General features: G+C 62.4%; 1 protein-coding gene across 2 annotated transcripts in view; it reads right to left on the bottom strand.

Moving 5' to 3' along the window:
- Positions 1-368: 368 nt before the first annotated feature.
- Positions 369-21015, bottom strand: part of NECTIN2 (nectin cell adhesion molecule 2) — a 36504-nt gene continuing 15857 nt past the window's right edge. The window contains exons 2-9 of one of the 2 annotated variants that reach the window (XM_054010404.1): positions 20243-20593; positions 19314-19607; positions 18939-19056; positions 16829-16977; positions 4554-4698; positions 2917-2980; positions 2668-2751; positions 369-2067 (exon numbers count right to left, since the gene is read on the bottom strand). In XM_054010404.1, coding sequence (XP_053866379.1) covers positions 1885-2067; positions 2668-2751; positions 2917-2980; positions 4554-4698; positions 16829-16977; positions 18939-19056; positions 19314-19607; positions 20243-20593 — 1388 coding nt within the window. In that variant the 3' untranslated portion in view covers positions 369-1884. Of the gene's footprint in view, positions 2068-2667; positions 2752-2916; positions 2981-4553; positions 4699-14314; positions 15119-16828; positions 16978-18938; positions 19057-19313; positions 19608-20242; positions 20594-21015 lie in introns of those variants that run through there. The other variant, XM_054010405.1, reaches the window with a different exon arrangement.

Raw genomic sequence — 21015 nt, 5'->3', positions numbered from 1 at the left:
CAGTGTTCAGCCCCTTGGGTCCCCCAGAGACTGTCATTGTCCAGCCCACTCCCCAGATTATGGCAGTGTCCAAGCTCCCGCTCAGAGCCCTAAAATGGCAAAGTGCAGCAGCACCCAGAAAATGTCAGTGTCCAGCCCCTCCCACCAGAGCATGGCTGTGTCCAGCTCCTCCACATAACATTCATAGGGGGTCCTCCAGAGTCCAGAGGGACACTGGATTTTAGGCTCACCCCCAGCAGCATCCTGCCACTCATAGCTACCCCCTCCCATGGATGCCAGTTTCAAGGCCCTGCCCACTGCCCTCCCCCACTCCCAAGACAGCAGCTCTTGTGGCTGTTCCCATCCAAAGAGAGAGAAATGCCACCAGCACGGGTTTAGAAACATTTATTTTAAGAAACAGCAAATACAAAAAACAAAATCCCAATCCAAACCCAGTCGCTCAGTAGTGGTTCCGAAGGCAGCAGCTAAAACCCCAAACCCAGTCGCTCAGTAGTGTTTCCAAAGGCACCAGCTAAAATCCCAAACCCAGTCACTCAGTAGTGTTTCCAAAGGCACCAGCTAAAATCCCAAACCCAGTCACTCAGTAGTGTTTCCAAAGGCACCAGCTAAAATCCCAAACCCAGTCACTCAGTAGTGTTTCCAAAGGCACCAGGGCAGCAGCTAAAGCCCCAGGCCCATTTGCTCGGTAGTGGTACTGAACCCACTAATCACCCTGTTCACTCAGGGTGTCTGCAAAGGCACAAAAAGAAGCTGCTAATCCCCCATCTCTAATTTGACACCCGTGTGGAGGGAGAAAGAAGCAGCAGCAGCGGATTTATTTAGAGACCAATCAAGTTAGTAACACAAAAAAACCTTCACATTATCAGATCCCCTATGGAAGGTGGCTGTACAGCAGGGACCGGGACAGGGCTCAGAAGCAGGAGGGAGGAGGCGCTGATTGCAGGGCCCCCATGTCAGCTGGGCTGGGGAGTCACTGAGGCAGGGATCCTGTCGGAGCCGACGATGAAATTCAAGTAGAGAATCCAGGCTGAGTTTGCATCTTCCCCACACTTGCTTCTTGCAATAGATGGCAGCTCCTCGCAGCAGTGAATGGACTGACCCACCGGTGTGTGGACAGGGAACCAGCCCCACAGCGACTCTACTCTCCCACCCCCTCTCACACACACCCTCCCACTAGTAGCAGCAGCAGGGAGCTGCTCCTACAGTAGCTACAGTCACCCTCATGCCCGGCCAGGGGAAGATGCTGCCTCCCGCCCGTCATGGCTCAGACACAAGGCAAGGAGAGACTGTTCCCCTGGCATGGAGAGGGGGAGGATGAGTTCTGACCTTTGGCAAATCCAGACTTCTGGCACTGAGGCCTCCAGACCCTCTCCCAGGCCCCAACACCCTGCTTCCCCCCTCAGGCCAGACCCCCAGACCTGCTGAGGGCTGCAGCCCCACTGACCCCACTGGGAGCAGACAGGACAGGAGCCCAGTTGGGGTGGTGAACCAGGCACCAGTGTCAGTCCAGGGAGCCGTGGGCAGAGCCAGGCGTCTCAAAGGGGCCCCCTGTGTCCGTCTGGGTGGGGCAATCTCAGACATACATGGCTCAGGGAGCAATGGGGGTGGGGCAGGGAGCTGTACACCTGTCCCGAGAGCCATGTGTCTGTCCCAGACTGGGGATCCCAGGGAGTGGTGGGGGTGGGGACTAATAGATTTCAAGGCCAGAAATGCCCACTGGGATCATCTAGCCTGATGTCCCATATAACAGGCCAGAGAACTTCCCCAAAACCCCAGGGAGCACCTACATTGGGGTCTCAAGTACAGGGCCGGGGGAACTGCAGGGAGTGGGGAAGGGAGCTGTCTGTCTATCCAGGAAGACATGTGTCCATCTGTGCCAGGCTGTCAGACGTACAAGGCCCGGGACATAATGAAGCCCTGCTCGGGGGCACCCTCCCCAGAGGTGAAGGACAGGGCGTCGTAGATTGGGTTGATCTGGTCCAGGTATTCATCCTCCAGGCTGAGCCCCGTTGTTGCCGCTGGCTCCTTGTCCTCCAGCGTAGGCAGCTCGTGGTACCGCGGTAGGTCCTGCAAGGAGATGGATGGACAGATGGGCAGAAGGGTCACTGACCCCTAGGGGATCCTCTGGGCTCACAGACAAATGGATGGACTAGTGGATTAGAGCAGCGGGGGCTGGGAGCCAGGACTCCTGAGTTCTATGCCCAGCTGTGGGACAGGAGTGGGGTTTAGTGGGTTAGAGCAGGGGGGCTGGGAGCCAGGACTCCTGGGTTCTATGCCCAGCTGTGGGACAGGAGTGGGGTTTAGTGGGTTAGAGCAGGGGGGCTGGGAGCCAGGACTCCTGGGTTCTATGCCCAGCCGTTGGAGGGGAATGGGGTCTAGTAGGATAGAGTGGGGGTGAGGGGTGCTGGGAGCCAGGACTCATGGATTCTATTCCTGGCGCTGGGAGGGAGTGGGGTCTGGTGAGTTAGAGCAGTGCGGGCTGGGAGCCAAAACTCCTGAGTTCTGTCCCCAGCTCTGAAAGGGGAGAGGGGTGTTTTGGTTAGAGCTGGGGCAGAGATTCCCAGAGGAGTTTCCAATCCAAGCTGGTTGTTCTTGTCAGGTGTAATCCTAGCTGAGAGGATTGGGCACCTGATCCCCCTCCACCGCCCACCCCGTCCCAGTAATTACCGGCTCTGTGGGATCTGCCGCAATGCTGGGCTCGAAGTAGACAGCTTTCAGTGGGATGTTCTCAGCCTCGGGGGGATTAGAGACCTGGAACGAACCAAATACATTGAACCAGGCCAGAGCCAGCAGTGTGCTGGGCTGCTTACCCGAGCCGGGGAGAGAACCCAGGAGTCCTGCCTCCCAGCCCCCACCCTGCTTCCCGCTAGATACATCCCCCCTGGTCCCTGGAGGTAGCAGAGATGTGGCACCTACCAGCTCAGGGTCCTCAATCTTCTTCTGGGGTGGGGGCGGCTTGTAGGCTGGAGGCCCATCCAGGCTGGGGGGGCGGGGGAGATGGAGGCAGAGAGGTTAGTGTGGGTGGAGGCAGGGAGGGGAAAGCATGTCCCCGAACCTCTACCCAAATCGTCTTCCTGACCCTCATCACCCTTCCCCCACACTGACCCCCTCCCCTTCCTCTCTTCCACCCCTCTCCTCCTCCACCCCTCAGAAACCCCAAACCCCCTCTATATCTCTGACCCTCAGATTCCATCCCCCAAGCTCTCTGAGCCCCCTCCCCTGATTTTCCTGCCCAAACCCCGACCCCTTTACCCCCAGACACCACCCTTTTCCCCAAACCCTGCACCCCCAGACATTGCCCTGTTCCCCAAACCCTGACCCCTGTGCCCCAGACACTGCCCTGTTCCCCAAACCCTGACCCCTGTGCCCCAGGCACTGCCCTGTTCCCTGAACCCCAACCCCTGCACCCCCAGACACTGCCCTGTTCCCCAAACCCTGACCCCTGTGCCCCAGGCACTGCCCTGTTCCCTGAACCCCAACCCCTGCACCCCCAGACACTGCCCTGTTCCCCAAACCCTGACCCCTGCGCCCCAGGCACTGCCCTGTTCCCTGAACCCCAACCCCTGCACCCCCAGACACTGCCCTGTTCCCCAAACCCTGACCCCTGCGCCCCAGGCACTGCCCTGTTCCCCAAACCCCAATCCCTGCATCCACAGATACTGCCCTGTTTGCCAACCGCTGCACCCCCAGATATTGCCCTGTTCCCTGAACTCTGACCCCTGCACCCCCAGACCCTCCTCTGTTCCCCGAACGCCAACCCCTTGGTCCCCACATTGCCCTGTTCTCCGACCCCTGCACCCCCAGACACCACCCTGTTCGCTGAGCCCCAACCCCTGCACCCCAGATACTGCCTGTTCCCTGAACCCTGTACCCCGAGACACCGCTCTGTTCCCCAAACCCTGACCTCTGCGCCCCCAGACACCGCCCTGTTCGCTGAGCCCCAACCCCTGCACCCACAGATACTGCCCTGTTCCCTGAACCCTGCACCTCCAGACACTGCCCTGTTCCCCAAACCCCAACCCCTGCACCCCAGACACCGCCCTGTTCCCCAAACCCTGACCCCTGCGCCCCAGACACCGCCCTGTTCCCCAAACCCTGACCCCTGCACCCCAGACACCGCCCTGTTCGCCGAGCCCCAACCCCTGCACCCCCAGACACTGCCCTGTTCCCCAAACCCTGACCCCTGCGCCCCAGGCACTGCCCTGTTCCCCAAACCCCAACCCCTGCACCCCAGACACCGCCCTGTTTGCCGAGCCCCAACCCCTGCACCCCAGATACTGCCCTGTTCCCCAAACCCCAACCCCTGCACCCCCAGACACTGCCCTGTTCCCTGAACCCCAATCCCTGCACCCCAGGCACTGCCCTGTTCGCCGAGCCCCAACCCCTGCACCCCCAGACACCACCCTGTTTGCCGAGCCCCAACCCCTGCACCCCATATACTGCCCTGTTCCCTGAACCCTGACCCCTGCACCCCCAGACACCGCTCTGTTCCCCAAACCCCAACCCCTGCACCCCCAGACACCGCCCTGTTCGCCGAGCCCCGAGTCACTCACTCGTCGTTGTCCTGCTCTGTGCGATTCTTCTGCTGCTGGCGGAAAATCAGGACCCCAGTGGCCACCACGGCCACGGCCACGATGACAGCGATGATGCCGCCAATGATGCCCCCCGTGGTGCCCGCGCCAGCCATGTTGGGCTGGGCTAGGAGAGAAAGGAAGAGGGGGCATGAGCGGGGGAGGGGTGGCGCCGGGGGGGAGGGGCTGTCACCCCCCTGGCCTCTATGTGCCCCCCCCCAGGACGTCCATGGGCATGGAGGACCCTTCCTCAGGATCCTGTATCCCCTTCACAGCCCCAGCATCACAGACCTGTCCCTAACCTCACCCACCCTCCAGTCCCCCCATCCCCCCACTGAAATCTAACCTCTACCCCGCACTCTGACCCCTCCCCAGCCCTAACCCCTGACCCATTGGGCCAGCCACCCTCCATCCCCCCACTGAAATCTAACCTCTACCCCGCACTCTGACCCCTCCCCAGCCCTAACCCCTGACCCATTGGGCCAGCCACCCTCCAGCCCCCCACTGAAATCTAACCTCTACCCCGCACTCTGACCCCTCCCCAGCCCTAACCCCTGACCCATTGGGCCAGCCACCCTCCAGCCCCCCACTGAAATCTAACCTCTACCCCGCACTCTGACCCCTCCCCAGCCCTAACCCCTGACCCATTGGGCCAGCCACCCTCCAGCCCCCCACTGAAATCTAACCTCTACCCCTCACTCTGACCCCTCCCCAGCCCTAACCCCTGACCCATTGGGCCAGGCACCCCCCAGCCCCCCACTGAAATCTAACCTCTACCCCTCACTCTGACCCCTCCCCAGCCCTAACCCCTGACCCATTGGGTCAGGCACCCCCCAGCCCCCCACTGAAATCTAACCTCTACCCCTCACTCTGACCCCTCCCCAGCCCTAACCCCTGACCCATTGGGCCAGCCACCCCCCAGCCCCCCACTGAAATCTAACCTCTACCCCTCACTCTGACCCCTCCCCAGCCCTAACCCCTGACCCATTGGGTCAGCCACCCCCCAGCCCCCCACTGAAATCTAACCTCTACCCCTCACTCTGACCCCTCCCCAGCCCTAACCCCTGACCCATTGGGCCAGCCACCCCCCAGCCCCCCGCTGAAATCTAACCTCTACCCCGCACTCTGACCCCTCCCCAGCCCTAACCCCTGACCCATTGGGCCAGCCACCCCCCAGCCCCCCGCTGAAATCTAACCTCTACCCCGCACTCTGACCCCTCCCCAGCCCTAACCCCTGACCCATTGGGCCAGCCACCCCCCAGCCCCCCGCTGAAATCTAACCTCTACCCCTCACTCTGACCCCTCCCCAGCCCTAACCCCTGACCCATTGGGCCAGCCACCCCCCAGCCCCCCGCTGAAATCTAACCTCTACCCCGCACTCTGACCCCTCCCCAGCCCTAACCCCTGACCCATTGGGCCAGGCACCCCCCAGCCCCCCGCTGAAATCTAACCTCTACCCCGCACTCTGACCCCTCCCCAGCCCTAACCCCTGACCCATTGGGCCAGGCACCCCCCAGCCCCCCGCTGAAATCTAACCTCTACCCCGCACTCTGACCCCTCCCCAGCCCTAACCCCTGACCCATTGGGCCAGGCACCCCCCAGCCCCCCGCTGAAATCTAACCTCTACCCCGCACTCTGACCCCTCCCCAGCCCTAACCCCTGACCCATTGGGCCAGCCACCCCCCAGCCCCCCGCTGAAATCTAACCTCTACCCCTCACTCTGACCCCTCCCCAGCCCTAACCCCTGACCCATTGGGTCAGCCACCCTCCAGCCCCCCGCTGAAATCTAACCTCTACCCCGCACTCTGACCCCTCCCCAGCCCTAACCCCTGACCCATTGGGCCAGCCACCCCCCAGCCCCCCACTGAAATCTAACCTCTACCCCTCACTCTGACCCCTCCCCAGCCCTAACCCCTGACCCATTGGGCCAGCCACCCTCCAGCCCCCCGCTGAAATCTAACCTCTACCCCGCACTCTGACCCCTCCCCAGCCCTAACCCCTGACCCATTGGGCCAGCCACCCCCCAGCCCCCTGCTGAAATCTAACCTCTACCCCTCACTCTGACCCCTCCCCAGCCCTAACCCCTGACCCATTGGGCCAGCCACCCCCCAGCTCCCCACTGAAATCTAACCTCTACCCCTCACTCTGACCCCTCCCCAGCCCTAACCCCTGACCCATTGGGCCAGGCACCCCCCAGCCCCCCACTGAAATCTAACCTCTACCCCTCACTCTGACCCCTCCCCAGCCCTAACCCCTGACCCATTGGGCCAGGCACCCCCCAGCCCCCTGGGGTCCCAGCTGCTCACTCTGACCCAACCCTCAGGAGCCACCAGGTGGCGCTGCAGGCTGCGCTATCCAGGCAGCAGCAAGTCTGTGAGCCCAGCACCAGGTGCTGGACCAGGTGGGACCCCACCAAAGGAGCTGACCCCGGCCAGCCTGGCTCCGCTCCCCCCACCCGCCCCCGCTACACTGAGTGTGGCTGGGGGGGGGGGTCATTGCAGGAGAGTGACGGGCTGGGAACAGGGTTCTACCCATGGCTCGGGGGGGGGAACGGGACTCCTGGGTTCTGATCCTGAGCACAAGGCTTGGGGGGGGGGGGTGCAGAAACCCCCGCACCTCCCAGTTCTCCAGCCTGCAAACTCCCCTTACCCCTGCTCTCCAGGGAGAACCCAGAATTACACACAGCCCCGTGCATTATGCACAAGCAGCTGGGGGCGCCGGCTGCTTTGCCGCAACTCAGCCAGGCCGTTTCATTTTGTGTGTGGGTGTCAGGGCGGGGGGGCGGGGGAGGCTTTCAAGTTGCCATGTTGCAGAAAGCCCCGTGGAGCCAGAGATCTCAGAGCCAGCAGGGACAGGCTGGTCTGGGCCTGGCCTTGACCCATCCAGCAACCTGCGTCAGGCTCCCTTAGCGAGACGTACCCAAAGGCTGCCCTGGAAACCCTGCAGTTATAGGGGGTCCCTGGCCATGGGGAAAGCCCCTCCTAATTCGCACCAGGTGAGAGCTGACACATGGCCCAAAGCAGAGGGTTTAACATGCACTTGTAACTGTAACTCTGACTCTATGGCTGCCCTGGGCAGTTACGTCAGCGGAGTCTCCTGCCACTCCGGGGAGAGCGTAAGCAACAGGGCCGGGTCTCAGGACGCCTGGGTGCTGTTCCCAGCTGTGGCTGACTCCCTGGCTAACCTTGGTCCAGTCCCCGCCTCTCTCAGGAACCAGTTCTCAGCTGGGAAAGGGGGATAAGAGCTCTGGCTGACTTCCCAACTTAGACCAGGAGCAATTCAGTACCCAGCCTGACAGAGAGCCCCGTCTCAGCTGGGGTCTGTGCAGTGCCTGGGACCATGTGAGGCCCCTCGAGCCTCCCACAACACACGACACTCTCCCCACGTTACAGACACTGGCCGAGATTTCCAAAAGGGCCTGGTCATTTGGGGCACCCACCTCAACACCCCTGGAAAGGGAGCCTGGTTTTTCACAGGGCAGATGCTCAGTATTTAGCACCTCTCCCCTCCCAGAGCCAGGATAGAACCCAGGAGTCCTGGCTCCCAGCCCCCTTCCCGGCTCTAACTACCAGCCCCCACTCCCGAGAGCACAGCCAGGTCTCTGCTGAGACACTGGGGGGGAGGGGGGGGGGAGGCCTTTGGTGCCTGTGCAGGGATGGCAGCAGGTGACTCATGGGATCCGAAACCCATCAGCTCTCACCGGGGGGAGGGGCTGTCTCAGCGTTCCAAGTTTCACTATGTGCTGGAGGTGACATACCAAAGCAATGAAACACTCATCCAGGGCCCCCCATCTCCAGGGCTGGGAATGCAGCAGTCCCCTTATCTTATCTCGCCGCCAGCCCCGTGGGAACAAAGTCCGACTCCCTTGGCCTCACTCCACCGGGCCTGCAGCCAGCCCCCCCATCCCCCCACAGCTCCCATCCCCCCACGGTCCCCCCTTCTCGCACCACCCCCACCCCACCTGCAGACAAGCACTGGCTCTTCCCCCCCCCCATGGGCTCCAAACTAGTGTTTATGTGACCCCAGACTCAGCACCCCCCTACGTGGCCCTGTGCAGCTGCAGCTGGACTGGTGCACTTCAGGTTTCACCTTCAGCCTTGGGGTGTGCCCAGCTCTCATCCGCCCCTCAGCCCCTGCCCCCCCAGGTGCCATGGGCCTGGGACCCCACAGCTCAGACCCTTGGCCTCCCCATCTCCCTCCTGGGCTCTGGGGCTGAGACCCCTCCCCAGCTGTGAACCCCCCCATCCCTCCACTCCCCATCTCCCTCCTCAGCTCTGTGGCCCTGAGACCCCCCAACTGTGAACCCCCCAGAAGAGACCCCCCCCAACTGTGAACCCCTGGTTCCCCAGCTCCTCCCTGGGCTCTGGGGCTCCAAGGCCCCCCAGCTGTGAACCCCCCCATTCCTATCTCTCGGGCTCTGGGGCCCAGAGACCCTGCCCAGCTGAGACCCCCAGCGCCCTCCTGGGCTGTGGGGCCCCAAGACTCCCCCAGTTGAGATCCCCCAACTTTGAGAACCCTGGTCCCCCAGCTCCCCAACCTGAGATTCAGGGATCAGAGGCCAGTTCCCTGAGGGGCACATTACCAGAGGCCACAGGCACTGGGCAGGGAGGGTGATAGGATGCCGGGCTAGTGACCCCCTCCCAAAGGGAAGGCAGGATGGTCCAATGGTTAAGCCCTTGCCTAGGACTCAGGAGCCGAGATCCATCCCCTGCTCCCCCCAGCCTTCATGTGCCTAGGAGGGCATGTCCCTTAGGGTGGGCCCATGGGGCAAAGCCCCTGCAGTGGTGAGTCTCCGAGCTCAGCCAGGGGCTCGCGCTCTGTATGGGGACAGCCCCTGGGGGGAGGAGCAGTACAGCAAAGTGCGCTGAGATCCCCGGCTGGACAGTTTCTCCCACCCTCCCCCCTCTTGGCAGGAAACAGCCAGGGTGTGGGGGGGGAAATGGTGTTTCCCTATAAATGTTTTGATGAAACGGAAATAGGACACCAGGCTCTGGCTTGGTGTTTCCCCCTTTGCATAAACAGAAAAACAAACCTGTTCCATGTGACTCGGCATTTACAGACACTGGGGAAGAGCCTCCAAGCGGGACGGGAACTGGCTCCTGGTCAGTCCCACCTGCGCTTTGCTACAGGTGGATCCAAAGGGTCCACACATTATTGAACCATCTGCCGATCCTTCAGCATCAGAGCAATTGCTACAGGCAGCTGCAGAACAGCTCCCTGCTAATTCCACAGCCCCCCAGAGAGATGGGCCAAGGTGGAGGGATGTCCCATAACCCCCCAGCTCCCAGAGTCACGGGCTGAGGGGAGGAGCTCGGCTTGCGCACTTTACAAAAGGGAAGTTCTAGCCTGCGGTTTTTGGGGAGAAAAGCTACATGACATGGAGTGCGACCCCTACAGGCTCAGACAGACACCAGAGAGAGGTCACAGAGCAGGAGCCCCCTGCGCCGGGCGCTGCACAAACACAGATGGGCTACACTTGTCTCTAACCTCCAGGCATCCTCCCAGCAACTCCTTACCATTGAGCCCTGGGAAAATCCCGGCTTCTCCCTGCAGCCCCACTCCCCTGCCAGGAATAAACATGGGCTATTTATACACCACAGCCACTTAGAACTACGCCCGCAGCTCAGGAGAGCTGCAGAGAGGAAGTCACAGGACTTCCAGGAACAGGCAGAGACAGGGGAGGGAGAGTCTTGGGGATGGCGTCACCCACCAGTGCTTGAGGACTCACCCTTTCACTTCTGCCTTCACCCCAAGGGATTCCCCTTGGGCTGCAGAGAGCAGCAGGCATGGAGCTGAGCACAGTCCCGGCACCTGACTGCCACCCCTGCCCCCCCGCCCTACAGCAACCCCCGCCTAGCATGCACCCCCACTCCCCAGAGACGCCCTGCCTAACATGCACCCCCACCGAGACCCCCTGCCTAGCATGCACCCCCACCAACCCCACACAGACCCCCTGCCTAACATGCAAACCAACCCCAGAGACCCCCTGCCTAGCATGCACTCCACCAACCCCACAGAGACCCCCTGCGTAGCGTGCACCCCACCAACCCCAGAGACCCCCTGCCTAGCATGCACCCCTCCTGTTGTCATGACCTCATCCTGCACAGAAGTCCCCTACCTGGCATTCACCCTCTCCCTGCACGCTGCCTGGCATGCCCTCACCCAGCCTGCACCCACCCCACAGGCTGTGACCAGCCCATTCCCCCAAATCTAGAGCCCAGCTCAGGGCTGGGAGAGAGGCAGGTGCTATTTTTAACTCAGCAGCTTCAGCTCAGGTCAGCAGCAGGAAAGGGAGCCAGGGCCGGTCCCCTGCGGGGAGGATGGGGGGACCTGAGGGGCTGCACTCATGTAAAAGGGGAATGGCCCCATTACGGCTGCTGTTACCCTTCAGCTCCCAGCCCTTAGGAGGGCTTCAGTTAATTGGTCTTTAGGCACCTACAAAAGCTGCCCTCAGACCCCCGCCGCATGCTACCCTTGGGGCTGCAGCCGGGCAAGACAGGTGTCCCAGCCCCCTGCTGTGATTCAGCAAGACTGAGGCTCCTCGGAGGAGGGGTCCCTGTCTGCCCCCAACCCCTCGCTTAGCCAAGGGGACGCCCAGCAAGAGCATCAGGCAGGAGATTCCCAACGGATGAAAGGAAATGACTCCCACTTAAGGCACGTGAGCCAGTGGAACTCACTGCTACCAGACATGGGCAGTCACCCAGGGAAAGAACAGCAGCAACTTCTGGCAAGGTACTAACCCCCTTATGCCCCCAGCATGGTGTGACCCCGCTCTCGAGGAGGGTCAGGATGAGGGGTGGGAGGAGTAGGCCAATCACCACCCTGCAGGGTCTCACACCTCCCCTCTGAGGCACAGCTCCGGATGGGAGACAGGACGCTGGGCTAGATGGGCCCTCCCCTGGGCTGGGGGCGGGTCCCAGGCCTTTCCAGTGCTGTGAGGTAGCATTAGGGAACTGTCGGCTACTGCCCAGTCCCAGCAAGCGTGGAACAGCTGCCAGCACTTCAAAGCCGGGAGCTGCCGGGTCAGGGTCAGGTCAGCCAAAAACCAACCGCAGCACTGCTGAACTGACACCACAAGCTCCCAAGGGGCATGGGGGCTGGAGGGGGGCTGCCCCAGGCCTGCAAAGCCATGCCAGAGCAGCACGGGGGGGGGGGGAGGGGGGGAGATGGATGGACAAGTCCCACAACAGATCGCAGAGCCCGGGTCTCCCCAGCTCCTCCAGCCTGGGTGGGCAGCACTGGCAGCCCAGGTCACAGAGAATTAGGGGGATCCCGACAGCGGGGGAGGTGGGTGGCAGAGGGGAAGGGGGTGAATTCTGGCAGCGGGGGAGGGGGGCAGCAGAGAATTAGGAAGGAGTGGGGGGAGGAGCCCCAATACAGAACCCAGGAGAGCAAGTCAGTCTGGGGGCCCCTTACTAGTGTCCCGGCTCCCCCACCCCTGACATGTTGCCCCAGCTCCTCTCAACGTGGCCTCTGCACGAACCATAAACCACATTTCACACCTGAGCGGATGCCGCTTGTGGTGACGCGGGCCTGAAACCACAGACACCTGCAGCAACACTCACAGGCCTCCCCAGTCCCACAGGGTGGGCCCAGGCCCCAGCCAGGGGCAATGGGCCCCCGGCCCACCAGGCCGACCCTTCCCCCGTCAGACAGGCTCCCGCCCGGCCCGCAGTCTAGGAAGGCACAACAGGGAGCAGGGCACGAGAACGGCAGAACGTGTGCGGTGCTGACAGAGCCGGGCGACCCCCTTCCCCCCACCAAGCCGGCCACCGACCTGGCGGCTACCCATAAAATGGGCACTTCCCAGGTTTTCCAACCGCCCCAGAGCAGGCTGGGTTTGGGAAGTGGGTCCCACTGACGCTTTCCGTCGCCCCAGACACTGTCTGTAAGCTGGGGCGGGGGGGGGGTGTCCAATGTCCCCCCGGGGATTTTTTTTGTGTTGATTAGAAAGGAAATTTCTGTGACCGCACAACGAAAAGCACCAGCTGTTTCAGTTGGAAAGTTTGGTTTTTTTTCCTGCCCACAGAAATCGTTTCTGGCCATCTCTAGATGGTCGGCGATTCGCTGTCCCCATACACCCCACCTTCTATACCCCTCCAGCGCAATGCCCCATAGACACCCCTCACCCCGCTAACAATGCATTTCCAGTGTGCCTCCAGCCGGCCCTCTCCCATGCCCACCCTGTAGTAATGCACGTGCCCTCCCCCACTCACCTCCTGTATGAGCCCCCAGCATGCCCGCCTTGGCATCGTGCCCACCAGCACACCCTGCAGTAATGCACGCGCCCTCCCCAACTCACCTCCTGTATGAGCCCCCAGCACACCTGCCTTGGCACCGTGCCCCCCTAGCACGGCCCGCAATAATGCACGCACCCTCCCCCACTCGCCTCCTGTATGAGCCCCCAGCACGCCCGCCTTGGCATCGTGCCCCCCAGCACACCCTGCAGTAATGCACGCGCCCTCCCCCGCTCACCTCCTGTATGAGCCCCCAGCAAATCTGCCTTGTCATCATGGCCTCCAGCATGCCCATCTTGGCATCGTGCCCCCCCCAGCACGCCCTGCAGTAATGCATGTGCCCTCCCCCACTCACCTCCTGTATGAGCCCCCAGCACGCCCGCCTTGGCACTGTGCCCCCCCAGCACGCCCACTTTGGCATCGTGCCCCCCAGCATGCCCTGCAGTAATGCACGCGCCCTCCCCCACTCACCTCCTGTATGAGCCCTCAGCACGCACGCCTTGGCACCGCGCCTTCCCCAGCATGTCCCCCTTGACACTATGCGACCCTCACAGCATGCCCGCCTTGGCACTATGGGAGTCCCCAGGACACCCGCCTTGGCACTGTGACCCCCCCAGCATGCCCGCCTTGGCACTATGCACACCCCCTGCACACCCTTCATGGTGCCATGTGCCCCCCCAGCACATCCTCCTTGGCACTGCACCCCCCCCAGCATGCCCGCCTTGATGCCACGTGCGTCAACACAGCGCCCCCCAGCACGCCCTCCTTGGCCCCATACACAGCTGCCCTCCCAAATATACCTGCCTTCATGCATATGCCCCCTGCAATAATGCAGACTCTTCCCCCCACCACCCACGCAGCCCTTGGTACTGTGCCCTGCCCCCCGATCCTCCATCAATACTCTTTTCAGCCCCCCAGCAATGAGAAGAGACAGGGCTGGGCCTGGGTTCCAAAGAGACTTTATTACACACAAAATGGAGACAGACGGTGACGGTGCCATAGCAACCAGTACACTCTGAAAATAACCTCTCGGGGGCTCAGAGTATTTACACAAGGGGGCGGAGGAGCTGGCACCCTAAGACACAGTGGGGGGAACAGTGCGTGGGGGGGGTGTAAACAGTGTGTCACATGGACACTGGGAGACAAGGGAGAAATGGCACTCCCTAGGGCACGTGCACACTGGGCGCCCCAGGGCCATCCACCCCAAAAGCTGGGCAGGTCACAGACATAGGGTGCGCCTCGGGGAAGCCCCCCCAAACAGAGAGAGAGAGTCACAGACTCTCCCGCTCTCATTCCAGGTGGGGCAGAATCAGGCAAATCACATCTTGAATCCAGGGAGCTGCGTGGGTCATCTTTTAAAGGGGGAGGGTCTGCATTCCCGCATTTCCAGCCAGGCTGGGGCACCCCGGCACAGCCCCAGTCCCCCTCCCAATGCCTGGCTCAGGAACTACTCTATTGTACAAAAACCAAGGCATCAGCACAAACCTTCCTGTTGGGGGGGCAGGGGGTTGTCATCTCCCCATCCTGCCCCCCTTCCCGGCACTCCAGGGTCCCCAGCCCCATGTGTTCACCCCGAGCAGAGCGTCCCCATCCCAGCACATGGGTGTCAACAGAGCCTCTCCCCAGACACAAGGGCGCATCTCCTCCCACCTGGCCAGGCAGCCGAGACCCGCCTACTGCCTGGGGCTGGCGGGATCATGCGTCAGAAGTCCAGCGTCCATGGCCCCCCAGCAGCTTGTCGCCCCCTGGGAGTTTCCGCAGCCCCCTGAGTTAATCCATCTCTGCTCCCCAGACACTCTCGTCCTCGCCCGCGAGGGGTTCACCCCCCATTGTCTCGGCTCCCCGCAGGGCAGGGCGGTCACACATAGACAGCCGTCTTGGAGATGATGGACCCGTCGTGCTGCGACTCCATGTCATCCTCCTCGTAGCCGCTCGGAGCGCCGTGCCCAGGGTGGGCGCTGAGCCGCAACATGGGCCCCACCTCGTCAAGACGCTCCTCCTCCTCCTCCTCGTGCCGCTGGCCGGGGTAGCTGTAGGGGCCGGGCCGCTCCCCAGGGGCCCCCTCGCCCGGCGTGGCCTTGAGGGGCCGGTCCAGCTCCGAGTCGGGGCGGTAGATTAAGTTGGGGGGCGGGGCAGCACCATTGCCGAAGACGCGGGTGGTGGGGTCATAGACGCCCTTGAGAGGGGGCCGGGCGCGGCGCCGGCGGAGCAGGAAGAATACCAGAGCCCCCAGCAGGGCGAGGGCCAGGATGCCCCCGACGAGGCCCCCAGCCACGGCTCCGGCGCTGCTCTGCAGCTTCATGGGGTGCTCTGGAGTAGAGAAAAGACGGGGGCAGGGGGTCACTCTCCAAGCTTCGGGGAGGGGGTGTTGCTCGCCACGTGCCGCTGGGCAGAAGAGCCGTGGATGGAGCCGTTGGGGGCAGGGGGAGGGTCGTGGCGACCCCTTTGTCATCTGAGGCGGCGCTTCCATGCAGAGCCGGGTCCTCCTAGGGCCAAGACGGGGTCTCCCCTCCCTTCCCCGCTCTGCCCAGCGCCCCACAAACTCACACCCCCCCCAAGCCCACAATGCACTTGGGCCCCTGCACGACCAGTCCCCACAATGCACCTGGGCCCCTGCACGACCCCTCCCCACAATGCACCTGGGCCCCTGCATCCCCATCCCCCACAATGCACCTGGCTATGTGCACACACCAAGCCCCTGTCCCCCTCTCCACAATGCAACCGGCTGTTGGCACAGGCCTCACCCCCTGCCCTCCCATGCATCTGGCTAATGGCACATCCCCCATCCCCTGCCCCACAATGCACCTGGTTAGTGATATATGCCACACACACACTCCTCCACAATGCACCTGGTTTGCCCTGCCCTCCCACAATGCACTTGGGTATTAACTGTCCCCCCCCCCCCCCCCCGACCCCATACTAATGCTCACACATGCTGCCTGGCTGCTGCAGGAGCCTTGCACCTGGGTGCAAATCCTCAGGGCAGATAATTATTTGGCACAGGACAGTCACAGGCATCCCCATCACCCCTAAGAACCAGAGAGAGAACCCAGGAGTCCTGAGGCCAGCCCAGCCCCCGCCTCCCACCCCTAAGAACCAGAGAGAGAACCCAGGAGTCCTGAGGCCAGCCTAGCCCCCGCCTCCCACCCCTAAGAACCAGAGAGAGAACCCAGGAGTCCTGAGGCCAGCCCAGCCCCCGCCTCCCACCCCTAAGAACCAGAGAGAGAACCCAGGAGTCCTGAGGCCAGCCCAGCCCCCGCTTCCCACCCCTAAGAACCAGAGAGAGAACCCAGGAGTCCTGAGGCCAGCCCAGCCCCCGCCTCCCAACCCTAAGAACCAGAGAGAGAACCCAGGAGTCCTGAGGCCAGCCCAGCCCCCGCCTCCCACCCCTAAGAACCAGAGAGAGAACCCAGGAGTCCTGAGGCCAGCCTAGCCCGACTCATTAGGAGAAGCTGAAGTTGGGGGAAGATTACCCCAGCTCCTGGGCTGTGGGACCCCTGAGGAGGTGGGGGAGTGGGGGGAAGCCAGCAGGGGTGTGGGAGAGCCCACCACACCCCCAGAAAAGACAATGAGGTGTAACACATTCCCCAAGCAGCTTCCACCAGCTAAGTGGGCCTTTGCACCCCCTCGCAGCCCCTCCCTTGCTCACAGGCTCAGGCAGGGACCAGAGCAATGCCTTGGGGAGAGGGGATGAAGCGAGGGGGGGGGGCATTTGCAGGGACACCTTCTCTCCCCCAGGATGGGCCCCTTTGCCTCCCAGGGCATGACACAGACACCCTTCCCGCACCCCTGGGAGCCCCACCCCCTGGAACTTACCCAATATCCCTGCATGAGACCCTGCCACCTTCCCCTGGGAGCCCCCCATCCCATGGCACACAGACACCCCCAACTCCCACCCCTACCCTGCGCTCCTCCAGCCCTTTGAACAGACCCTGGTCCCAGATGACACACCCTTCACCCTGCTGGGGGAGGGGACACCCCCCATTCTCAGCCACCAGGGAAGGACCCCCGCGCACTCACCTCGCACCAGGACGGTCTGCTCAACCCGTGTCGTCCCCACGCTATTAGTGACCTGGCAGATGAAGGTCGTGTTCACCGCCACGTCCACCGACTGCACCACCAGCCGGTCACCCTGTACCTGCACCGTGGGGGGCAGCGGCCCTCTGGGGCTGGGGGAAGGGAGGGGAGAGGAGAGACTGGTTAGAGACCAGGGCAGGGAGGTCTGACTCCCAGCATACCCACCCCACACCCTTCTCAGACCTCGGGTTTGTCCCGGCTTCCAGCCCCCTCCCATGCTCTACCTACTAGACCGCACTTCCCTCCCAGAGCCGGGGATAGAACCCAGGAGTCCTGGCTCCCAGCCTCCCCTCCCCCCGGCTCTAGACATTTGACTCCTTGTGCATTCAAAGCAGGAACAACCCCCAACATACTTGCTGCCGTCACACCATGGGGCGCGGGGGGCTGCCACTGGCACAGCAGTTCTGAGCTCTGTGCCAGGGGCTGGGTGGGGTCCCCCAGATAACCCCTCCGATGCACAACGTAAGCGTGGCTGCCATACACCGACCCCCCACCCCAGCCGCTCTCCTTTCAGCCCGGGCTCCTAGCAGTGGCGGGGGGGGGGGGCAGCTGTTCCTCGCGGGGGGGTTCAGACCCATCAGCCTCCAAAGAGACAGCCCCCTCCCATCCAGCCGAGTCTGCCACAGGGACAGGCCAGCCCAGGGTACAGACAGTGCCCCTCGCTACCCTGGCTCTGGGAGTTTGGGGCCCCGCTACCCAGCAGAACAGGACCTGAGGCCTCTGACAACCTAGAAAAACAGGTTTGCGAGCTGGTTTGTGTTTTCATTTCCTCCTCCCAGTGGGAGCAGCACAGTGACCCAGTGTAGCGGATTGTGGGGGAGTTAGGGCCCTGCACCCCTCTTCCCGAGATTCACTGCGACTCTCAGCCAGCCAGTAAAGCAGAAGGTTTATTTAAGGACAGGAACACAGTCTCAAGCAGAGCGTGTAGGTACGACCAGACCCCCTCAATTAGGTCCCTCGGGGAGGTTCAGGGAGCTTAGACACCAGCCTGGGGTTCCCTGCGTTGCACCACCCAGCCCCAACCGAAACTATCTCCAAACTTCTCCCGCTGCTCCTCTCCTTTGTTCAGTCTCCCGGGCAGAAGGTGTTAATTCTCCCCACCCCCGTTCCTGGCTCAGGTTACAGCTCAGGTAGCTTCCTTCAAGGGAAGTCCCACATCCCCACTGCAACCCCCCTGCAACATTCCCAGGTCAAATCTGCCCTGCTCCCTGCTCCGTCACACCCAGGACCTGCCACCCTCCTTAAACGTAATCTCGTTGGACCCTGGAACATCCCTTCTCCCACGATGGGGGCAGAACCCAGGAGTCCTGGCTCCCAGCCCCCCTGCTCTAACCCTCTAGACCCCACTCCCCTCCCAGAGCCAAGGACAGAACCCAGGAGTCCTGGCTCCCAACCTAAGATTCCTCTCCCCCAGGCCTGGGCCCAGCCCAGCCCCGTCACAGACCTGCTGTGGCCGAGGGAGACGCACCGCTCCCCGGGTCCCAGCCCAGCCCGTGCAGGTGCCATGGCTGTGGGAAAGGCACCCCTCCTCCCCAGCCCAGGTGCTGCTGCGGGGAGAGAGGGCTGAGGGGAGTCCTCTCTCCCTGCCGTAGCCCCAGGGCAGCCTGCACCCCAAACCCCTCATCCTTGGCCTCACTCCAGAGCCTGCACCCCCAGCTGGAGACTTCACCGCCCCCCCCGCCCAAGCCCTGAGCCCCCTCCCATACTCCGAACCCCTCGCCCCCCCCCCCCCCATGAATTTTGTTATGTACCGTACACCAATATGGAGGGGAAGTGTGACACATCACCTCCCTATTGGTGTACATAACAAAATTCATTCTGCACATGGGTAGGAAAAATTAGAGGGAACACTGCCTTCCAGCCCCCCATGCTCTAACCTGCTAGGCCCCGCTTGCCTCCCAGAGCCAGGGATAGAACCCAAGAATCCTGGCTCCCAGCCCCCCCTGCTCTAACCCACTAGACCCCAACCTAGGAGTCAGCCAGTGTGTTTGGGGGCGGGGGGGGGTGTCTAACAGCAGCCTCTCCTCCCCCATGGGCCTGTGCAGGGACTCACGTGCTCCAGGAGTAATGGGTGGGTTTGGGGTTCCCTTTGGCCGTGCATCTCAGCACGGCCTCACTCCGGCTCACGTACCAGTTGTCATCATAGCCATCGATAGTGACTTGGGGAGGGTCTGTGGAGAGAGCAGAGGAGTTGGTCAGACTCTGCCGGCTGCCTTTGGGGCCCGAGCTATCCCTGCCCCACAGCCATGGAGAGAACCCAGGAGTCCCGGCTCCCAGCCCCTGCCCCCCCTCTAGCCCACTAGACCCCACTCCCCCACCAGGGACAGGGATAGAACCCAGGAGTCCTGGCTCCCAGCCCTCCTGCTCTAACCCACCAGTCCGCACTCCCCTCCCAGAGCGGCGGATGGGATCCGGCCCCGTCACTCACACAGCACGGACAGCACGACCGGGATGTTCTCCGGCGCAGCCAGTGTCCTCTGGCTGATGACGCAGGTGATTTGCTGCTGGTCTGCTGCCGCCGTGGGCACCATGTTGAACTGGCTGGTGACGGTGACGGTGCCGTCTCCATTGGTCATCTCGGAGGCATTGAAGTTGCCGGGGAGGGTGGAGAGCCACTTGATCTGGGCAGGGGGTTTGCCGTTGGCTGAGGTGCAGACGGCCACTGGGATCGTGGTGTTACCTGCCACCACCTTCCGCGACTCCGCCGTGTTGGTGGGCCTGGCTGGGGGGACCAGAGGACAGGGTTAGCTAGTGGTGTTCCCCAGGCTCCTCCAGCCAAGGTCAGGGGCCCCATCGTACTGGGCGCTGCACAGAGATTGGACTTAGCCAAGCTCCGAGGGAGCAGAACCAGGAGTTCTGAGTCCCAACCCCCCGGACCCTCCTAGCCAAGTTCCCGTCCCTGAAAATCCCTTTCCCAGCAGCTGCCCACCGAGAGCGTCTTGGTAGCCATGCTTTATGATGCTTTCCCCATTGTTAATTAAAGCAATTAGCACAGGCAGTTCTGCCCATGTCAGACAAAGGTATGAGGAACCCCGAGGCACCGATTTCACCACTTCCCCTGCCCTGGGAGCGGCGCAGGCTGCATCTGATCCCAGGGGTGTCCTCACAGACCATTCTCTGAGAAGATGGGACCCACAGGCCAAACCATCAGCCCCATACGCCCTTCTCCAGATCAGAGCCAGCAGCCCCTAGAGGGGAAGGCCTGTATCTCATTCCTCCACCCCCACCCCAGCCAGTCCCCTGCCCTGGGGTGGGATTGGCACACTCTAGAGGGGAAGGCCCCATGTGCCATTCCCCCCCCCCCAACCAGTTCCCCACCTTGGAAGCCCCCAGGGACAGTCCCTATGCACCCCTCACCCAGGATGCTGAGCGTGGTGACCCCATCCTCGTTGCCATGAGGGTAGGTGGCGAATTCACAGACGTAGGTGCCCTCGTCACTCATGCGCAAGGGCTGGATGATCAGCGTGGCATCCTGCAGGGAGACGTTCAGAAACCGGATCCTGCCGCTGTTGTCCAAGGGGAAGTTGGGCTTGTGGTCCGGGAGATAGACAGCCACATTCTGCTTCTTGCCCCCCATCTCCTTCATCCAGGTAACCTGGCTGACCTTGATGTCGGGGCTGGTGGCGGGGAAGAGGCATTGCAACATGGCCTCATCGCCCACATAGCCCGTGACCTCATTCCGGACCTTCACCCGCTGCGTCAGCACCACTGTGTGGGGAGAGACAGAGCCAGTTAGCAGGGGTGGGAGGGAATAGCTTACTCCAGCCGCTAGACCCAACGCCGTTCCCAGAGTTGGGATGGAACCCAGGAGTCTGCTCTCCCAGACCCTCCTGATTTGACCCACTGGACCCCACTCCTCTCCCAGCCCCCCTGCTCTAACCCACCAGACCCCATTCCTCTCACAGAGTCAGAATAGAACCCAGAAGCCCTTCTGCTCTGACCATTAACCCCACTCCCCGCTCAGAGCCAGGAAGAGAACCCAGCCCCCCTGCTCTAACCACTAGACCCCAAGTCCTTCCCAGAGCCAGGACAGACCCAGATGTCCCGATTCACAGCCTAGAGAGAGATTCAGCTGGTTAGTGATTGGGGGGGAAGAACAAAAGAGACACACCCCCATGAGTATCCCACTC

This window comes from Malaclemys terrapin, chromosome 21, assembly GCF_027887155.1.
Source record: "Malaclemys terrapin pileata isolate rMalTer1 chromosome 21, rMalTer1.hap1, whole genome shotgun sequence".
NCBI classification, from domain to species: domain Eukaryota; kingdom Metazoa; phylum Chordata; order Testudines; family Emydidae; genus Malaclemys; species Malaclemys terrapin.
Note: the sequence above shows the minus strand (reverse complement) of the source record. Positions and strands in the feature narration are given on the sequence as shown.